This window comes from Cygnus atratus, chromosome 32 (genome assembly GCF_013377495.2).
Source record: "Cygnus atratus isolate AKBS03 ecotype Queensland, Australia chromosome 32, CAtr_DNAZoo_HiC_assembly, whole genome shotgun sequence".
In the NCBI taxonomy this organism is placed as follows: domain Eukaryota; kingdom Metazoa; phylum Chordata; class Aves; order Anseriformes; family Anatidae; genus Cygnus; species Cygnus atratus.
This window is the reverse complement of record NC_066393.1, coordinates 471497-479427: the sequence shown is the minus strand read 5'-3', so window position 1 is coordinate 479427 and position 7931 is coordinate 471497. Positions and strand designations below refer to the sequence as shown.

Sequence of the window (7931 nt, the reverse complement as noted above, 5' to 3'; positions counted from 1 at the left end):
CAGTTTCACAATTCTATGGCTTACGGCTTACGTGACACTTATGGCACAAGGGTCACTTCCCAGCAGAGCCCCTTGGCTTCTCGCACTTTGCTGAACACCTGCCATGGGGCACAGACGGAGGTTTTGGGATGGAGGGGAGGAGCCAGGGCCATGGGGACTTCTCAAATACCCTGTCCCTTGGGTGCATGTCCTGCCTCTTCCCTGCCCTCCTCTCCCGTGGAGACAGAGCACACGTTGCTCCCTGCTACCAACATGAGGTTTGTCCTCCTGGCATGCCTCTGGGGTAAGTGAGGTGGGATTCTTTTCTCTTCGCTTTTGGCTTGGCATAACTTTACCAACAGTCCTTCCCTTCCATCATTGCTTCTTCCATAGTCCATAGCACAAAACAGATGTGACATTGCAGGGAAGTGAAATGCAATTGGTGGTGTCTACTTTGCAGTGAGCTGAATCCCTCTCTAGACTACCAGGGCTGCAATTGGTGACTTGGATCCCCTCTGGCATCTCAGACAGCCACAGGTGGATGATGCCCCATCTAACACCAATACCTAGACACCTTAAGAAGTGTCTCGTTCAGGAACCGAATCCCAACCCTTATGAGATAAGACAGCACTGCACAAAGTGGGTGCCCTTGTTTCTCCCCTGTGGGTCCCCAGGCTTTGTGGGTTTCCATGTGTCAGGGACGGGACCAGACCTAGTGGCAGTGGGCAGCGGATGCACTGTGGTTGCAGTACGTGGATAGGCACTGCAGATGATAAGCTATCTGAACATAACTGGAATTTACAGAGAGAAGGAGGTAATTATGAATTTTAAAAGTAGCTAAAAAGAAAGTGAGTGGTAAAAACACCTACCTGGGCAATAGTTCTAATGCCGCTTCTGGTGTCAGCAAGTCTGCCCTTGCCTGAAGTTGTTGGTCAGTGCTTGGGACCTTGCCAGACTGTTACATGTAGGAGCATAAACTGTTGTTTGTGTTGAGCTCTTGTTTGCTTCTGACCTTCTACAGTGAGTACAAAGTCTTCTCCTGAGTTTCCAGGACAAACAGATCCTGGCAAGCTTTCCCTTCCCAACTTTGCCTCAGCCTCTAATTAATCCCCAGAGGAAGCCTCTGGGCAGCAATACCACTCTTCACAGATTTCCACCTTGAAGACGCTTTTTTGCACAGCCCTATTATTTGGCCCATAACTGTCCCCATTGCATTTCATTCCTACCATTAATGTCTACAGGTCTGGCAGTAGCCCTGGAGTTAGTTTCGTCCAGTGTCTACCTGAAGTTCAGAAGCAGCAATGCCTCTTCATTGGGTCTGGTCCTGACAAAAAAAGGAAACAATGCTGTGGCACTTGCAGCTTATCAGATTTTCAGCAGTTTCATCCAGATGTGCACCTCTTGCCCAGCTGTTGCTAAGATCTGCATGTCACATCCAGAGCCTCTAGGGAGAGACAAACAGATCCAGATGCAGTTCGACCCACTGCTCTGGACACCAGTCTTAGGATGGGCTGTCTGTGCTTCAGCCACAACTCAGATCTTTCTGCTGACTATTACAGGAGCCTAGGTAATTTAATCAGTCTGCACAAAGAATTTCAGATCACTGAGTATGGACAGGATGAGTCTCAACTGATCTCTTATGGTATTTTCACATTATCTGCCCAAATAATTTTTTCCCAGTACACACACACACACACATATATATATATATTTCTCTCCACATTTTCTCTCCTTATCTGAACTCTATCACAAATGTCACATGCACTAAGATGGGCAAAACCCATTGACAGCAGGATTTGGGAAGCTGAGAACAATGATGGGCTTTAGCAGAGCTCACAGGGTCTTGCCTCCTGCCTGGTGTTTTGCTGTCCTGAATCTCTGCACTTTGCAGAGCTGATTCAGACTAACATCCCATATTTCTTCTATTTCAGCTTCCCTCACAGGAGTCCTGCTGGCAGGTCAGTATTTGTAGTAGAGTGGATCATGGGTCATAAATACCAGAGTCTGATCTCAATCACATGAATGCCTGGTGTCCCCTTGACCTATATGAGCCAATATGAAGGTGTTTCAGATTTTAGACCCTGGTACTTTCAAGTCACTGAATTATTCCCACTGGAGTTCCCCAGATCCATGCAAAGGGGTGATGGTGTCTAGAGATATTCAGTTCTTGATATCTGGGTGGCAGGTATTGTGATTAGAGGACTGGTAACTGGGGATAGGTTTTGAGACAGATTTTGTGGCCTTGTGAGTTTAATAACTGGACCAGGACTGAGTCACTGAGACAATCCTTTCCGGTCCTGAGAGCTTCCCTGGGGAAAGGGTGAAAACTTCTCAATTCTCTCTTCCGTTCTACTATCCTAGTGCCTTGTAGCAGTGTTTGTTGGGAGACATTGGCCTTAACCATGGGCAAACTCAGACAGAAAAAGAATGCCTGGGTAGTTTTGGGGTGGCTACACTTCTCCCATTATGGTTGAAAAATGAACCCTGCAATTTGTTTCTCAAAATGGACTTTTGGTCACAAAGGCACCTGCAGCATTTGGCCATTCCCAACTGAAAACCAGGTTCCCAGACCACCAAAGATCTCGGATGCTAGGATACACCAGGCTTTTGTTCCTCCTGGCCATAAGGACAGCCTCCTGGGGAGGAACAGCCCTCTTTCTCATTCCCTATCTTCACCTTGGGGTGTTTGTTCTTCCCTGAAGATGTAGACACAACCAAACTCGAGATCCGTCTGGTGGATGGCCCAAACCGCTGCTCTGGGAGAGTCGAGGTGCTTCACAAGGATACCTGGGGGACTGTGTGTGATGATGGCTGGGATTTACGAGAGGCCAGGGTGGTGTGCAGGCATCTGGGCTGCGGAACAGCACTGTCAGCCCCCCACGAGTCAAAATATGGAGAAGGGAAGGGCCAGATCTGGCTGAGTGACATGAACTGCAAAGGGACAGAAGGGTCCCTTACTGAATGCAAGGCAAAACCATGGGGAGAGAACACCTGCAACCATGTGGAAGATGCCAGCGTGGAGTGCTCAGGTAAATTCCAGATGTCTTCTACTTTGTGCCACGTTGTCCCTTCTGCCTCTTTTAAGCTATGGTGCAATTTCTGACTCGTCCAACCAGGAGGTTAGGGATGCAGAGTGACTTTGTTGAGCTCCATCTTCCTATCCACTTTGACCCAGAGAAGCTGCATCACAAGTCCAACAGAGCTGGGATTAAACACAGGCAGTCTGCTTCCTCTCCTAACACCTTCCATGCTGTCTTTTCTTTTCTTTTCTTTTTTTTTTTTTTTTCCTTCCACCAACCTTTCTTCCTAAGCCAGAAGGTAGGAAGGGAGCTGTTGATAGGTGTTAGGGACGAGTAGAGAATTTTGGTGTATCGTGGGAGATTCTGCTTTCTCCAGGTGATCAAGGACACAGACACTTCTCTAAAACTTCTCCCTGTTTTTTTTTTTCTTTCTTTCTTTGTTGATTTTTAGGAACTGACATACCTGAGCCAGGGCCTGTTCGTCTGGTGGGAGGCCCAGACCGATGTGCTGGGAGAGTTGAGGTGCTTCATGAAGAGCAGTGGGGCAGCGTGTGCCATGATGACTGGGACATAAAAGATGCCCAAGTTGTGTGCAAACAGCTGGGTTGTGGGGATGCAGTGCTGGCCCCCATTGGAGCCAAATTTGGACGAGGCTTTGACACCATCTGGCTGGATGATGTGAACTGCACGGGGGTAGAAGCTGATCTCTCTGAATGTCAGGCGAGGCCATGGGGGGATCACAACTGTTACCATGGGGAAGATGCCAGTGCAATCTGTTCAGGTAATCCTTGCATCCTTCCCCTTTTGTCAGCTATGTGTTGGGGTGCACTCACAATAACTGTGGATACAATCATGGAGAGGAACTAGGACTTAACAGAAAGCACTCACCTACTGTGTTGGTGTTGCTAGTGGCTTGGGGTCCTTACACCATAGAAGAGGGCTTCAGTCTGCAAGGTTTTGTCCTGTCTGCTCACTGGGGTGTCCTGTGGTCATTTTTCTCCAGTTCAGGCTTGAGGTTAAGACCATGAACAAGACCACGGACCATGTCCATGAGCATGGGAGGGAGAGGTTATGCAGGTGGGGCTACCAAGGTAAAAGTGCACAGCCTTCTGCCTTCCTGAGCATGCTCTCTCTGGATGTCTCTGCAGAATCAGGGATTACCATCTCCACCTCAGTCCGCCTGGTGGATGGCCCAAACCGCTGCACTGGGAGAGTCGAGGTTCTTCACAATGATGCCTGGGGGACTGTGTGTGACGATGGCTGGGATTTAAGGGAAGCAAAGGTTGTGTGCAAGCAGCTGGGCTGTGGGACAGCACTATCAGCCCTCCCAGAGTCAAAATATGGAGAAGGGAAGGGCCAAATATGGCTGAGTGATGTGAACTGCACAGGAACAGAAGGGTCTCTCACTGAATGTGAATCCAAGCCATGGGGAGAGAACATCTGCAACCACGTGGAAGATGCCAGCGTGGTGTGCTCAGGTAACCACCTCTGAGCCCACCCCTGCATGTGCTGGGCAGTAGGATGAGCAGATCCCACCATACATAATCCTGAATCAGGTATCATCCCAAGCCCTTGTGAAAGGGGCAGTGCAGCTCTGTGTATGTTTTCTAGTGGAAACAGAGGGACACAGCAGAGGAACTCATCCTACCACTAGGTGCCAGCCCTGTGATGCAGAGCAGGGTTGACCCAGTGGTGACACATGGATGTAGCAGTGCCAGGGTAGCATTAAATTTTCTCCTACACTGTGGTCCCTTGTCCCACCTCTGTCCTGCAGGGTGGTTATGATCAACAGACTCCTTGAACCAGATACCCAGTAGAGCCTGAAGCTGTCCATATAGACCAGGAAAACTTCCTCTTGCCCTTTTCCTACAGCCTCTTTTCTCTTTTTGTTGGTTGCCCTTTTTTTTTCTTCTTTTTTCTTCTTTTTTTTTTTTTTTCTTTCCTTCCTTCCCACCCCAGAAAAGCCCAGGTGTCATTAGGAGGAAGCTGATGGCATATCTTCATTGTGCTCAGGGGCAGCTGAGCCCCTGTTGAGCAGGCATGCTTTCCCCAGGTGATGGGGCACATAGGATGCTCCCTTAACATTTTTTTTTTTTTTTGGCATTTGTGCAGAGGTAGATGTTCCTGAGACAGGGCCAATCCGGCTTGTGGATGGCCCAAACAAGTGTGCTGGAAGAGTTGAGGTACTCCATGAGAATCGGTGGGGCAGCGTGTGTGATGACCACTGGGACATGGAGGATGCCAAGGTGGTGTGCAAGCAGGTGGGCTGCGGGTCACCACTGTCAGCCCTGGGAGGTGCCCGCTACGGCCGAGGGCCGGACGTCATCTGGCTGGACGATGTGAACTGCATGGGGACAGAAGAAAGCATCTTTGACTGTCAGGCCAGGCCATGGGGTGAACACGACTGCTATCATGGAGAGGATGCTGATGTTGTCTGTGCAGGTAAGCCACCCACTGCTGTGACACCTGAACTGATGTGGGGACAGGGTCAAGCAGTTGTGGCAAAGCCAGCAGGCTGGACTGGATGGGACAAAAGGGAAATCACAAGGCAGGAAGGCTCTTGCTCTCAGAAAGATGCTGTTGGAGGCAGGGAAATGAGTGAAGCAGGGAGCCGTAAGGAATATGGAACATCTGATTAGGGTGGATATGGTGGGTTAGATGTCATCAGCAGGGCACAGACAAACACACCAGTGACAGTCTGACTATGGGATGGGTTCTGATGGAGAGATGCTTACAAGGGAGTTTTCTATAGGGCAAGGTTCCTAATGGGCAGCAAAAGGGTAAGTAGAACAGTTTTTGGAATAGGAAGCAATGACAAACATCTGTGGAAGGCAGGAGGAGGACAGCTGGAACCATGTCTAGGGAGAGACACCTCTCTATCATCTGTACTCTAGAAATATCTAAGTTTAACTCTCTGAAACCTCTGTGAGCTTAACTCCTTACTTCTCACGCTCTGTTTCCTGGGAGAGAAGCTTCGACAGGCACTGCATAAGTGAAGGAAGGAATCCTTGAGTGTCTTTGGTTGGTTTTGTTATGGAGGAAAAGGGCTGTAGGGTCTTGGCAGACCTGCAGGCTTTCACCTGGGGGCTGCACAAAGTTGTTCTATCAGGACTACATGCTGCAGTCCTCTGGATCAAGCAGTGCATTTTGCATCAGGGTGAGAGTCTGGTCTTCATGCAGCCATATCCTGGCTTCCAGAGGGACCTGTCCAATGCTCTGGTGTCCACAGTATTCTTCACCAATAGACCCAAATATATCAGTATAACCTAACATGCAGGCCTTCTTCTAGAGCAGAATCCATGTCACTTCTGGGTGTAAATTCTGGTGCAGAAGAATTCCTGAGAGCAGATTTCATTTTACCTGTTCCCTTTCTTTGCAGTTAACAAGAATCTGGAGGAGCTGGAAACATCGTGAGTGCCGTGCTGGCCCCACCAGACCGTGCTCACCTTGCCACAGGAGAAGGGCCAGTAAGATTCAGCTGAGAAGGAGAATGGTAGGGATGCTAAAGAACCATCAGCGTGCCTTGACAGAATTCAGGGTTTGGCAAAACCGTTATCTCATCCGTTGAATGATTTACAAGTTTGTTTATAACTACATTGATAGAAAACACATCTCAACATGTTTTCCCACTGAAAAGCAAACATCAAAAAGTATCAATAAATTTCCCCTAAAACTGATGTTCTGTCTGTCTCATAAATTGCTTATGGACCTCCGCTGCTTGAGCATATATCTGTCAAGAAGCTGTTTGTCCTACATGATGAATATTTATACCAAGTTTATGGAAGTATCTGTAAGATCTCTGCTGACAAGCATTTGTTTTCACTGGGGTTCAGACTGGTAAGAAGACAACTATAAAAGCCTTGGAAAAGGTATTGGACACTGAACAGCACAAGTTTAGTTTTGTAGGTTTGTCTGCCCCTCCTTAGAGGGGACCAAGGGAACTGACCCCATAAAGGAGAACTCACCATTTTTCCTCTCTCGCTCTTCCTAAAGGCCAAAGCTAGCACTTTCTGGGGATGTCCAATCGAGACTTAGGCTCTAACATATTACTGTGTATGTGTGTGTCTGATTTGTTGCTTTCCAAAAAGCAATATGCTTTGTGCCCATCAGTACAACGTGAATGCTTTGTCCCAGCAAAGCAAAGCACTAAGGTCTTCATCTCAGTATTGACATTGGGTGTCTCCAAGTTGGTCAGCCAACTCAAGCTGTTTGTATGGGTGGGAGAGATGACTGTATATCCCAGTTTTGTTTGGGACAGTGTTAATTTCCTTCATAGTGGCTGGTATGGTGTTGTGTTTTGGATTTAAGATGAAAATAATGTTGATAACACACCAATGTTTTAGCTGTTGCTGAGCAGTGGTTGCACAGTCAAGGACTTTTCAGCTTCTCATGGTGCCCTGCTGGTGAGGAGGCTGGGGGGTGCACAAAGAGCTGTGAGGGAACAGAACCCCACCTGGCCAGAGGGATATTCTGTACGATATGACATCACGTTCAGCAATAAAACTGGGAGAAGTTGGCTGGAAAAGAAAAGAAAGCTCCTTTTTATTAAACTATACTTATCTCAACCCATGAGTTCTTGTACTTTTACCTTTTTCAGTTCTCTCCCTCATCCCACTGTGGGGGAGTGAGTGAACGGTTGCGTAATGCTGAGCCAGGTTACAACACAACACCGTCTCCATTCCTCCCTCCTCCTCATGTAACAGTTGATCTCCTCCCCAAGCAAGTCTAAAGGAGCTTGGATCATCTGCTTTTTGGGAAGTGCCTGGTTCAGTGTGGCTCCAAGGAGAGCAGAAATGAGGTGAAGCTGGTGGCGATCTCACTGTGACACAGAGCATCAGACAGACTCACAGAAACATGAAGTTCGGGTCACATGCCTACATATACATATATTTTTTTTTAGATGAAAAGTGAGCAGCAGCACAGAAGTGGCTC

At 48.1% G+C, this 7931-nt stretch overlaps 1 protein-coding gene across 1 annotated transcript; it reads left to right on the top strand.

The window, feature by feature from the left end:
• The first annotated feature begins 252 nt into the window (after positions 1–252).
• Positions 253–6413, top strand: LOC118259878 (soluble scavenger receptor cysteine-rich domain-containing protein SSC5D-like). Its single transcript, XM_035569738.1, has 7 exons — positions 253–283; positions 1911–1937; positions 2682–3008; positions 3451–3780; positions 4148–4477; positions 5112–5441; positions 6379–6413. The coding sequence occupies exons 1-7, from the start codon at positions 253–255 to the stop codon at positions 6411–6413; spliced, it is 1410 nt and encodes a 469-aa protein (XP_035425631.1).
• Positions 6414–7931: the final 1518 nt, after the last annotated feature.

What these genes read in the sequence shown, in the direction of transcription:
- LOC118259878 (XM_035569738.1), top strand. Translation starts at nt 253, where the DNA reads ATGAGGTTTGTCCTCCTGGCATGCCTCTGGG. An exon ending in TGCCAGCGTGGAGTGCTCAG is followed by an intron (nt 3,009 to 3,450) that starts GTAAATTCCAGA and finishes GTTGATTTTTAG; the next exon opens with GAACTGACATACCTGAGCCA. An exon ending in TGCCAGCGTGGTGTGCTCAG is followed by an intron (nt 4,478 to 5,111) that starts GTAACCACCTCT and finishes GCATTTGTGCAG; the next exon opens with AGGTAGATGTTCCTGAGACA.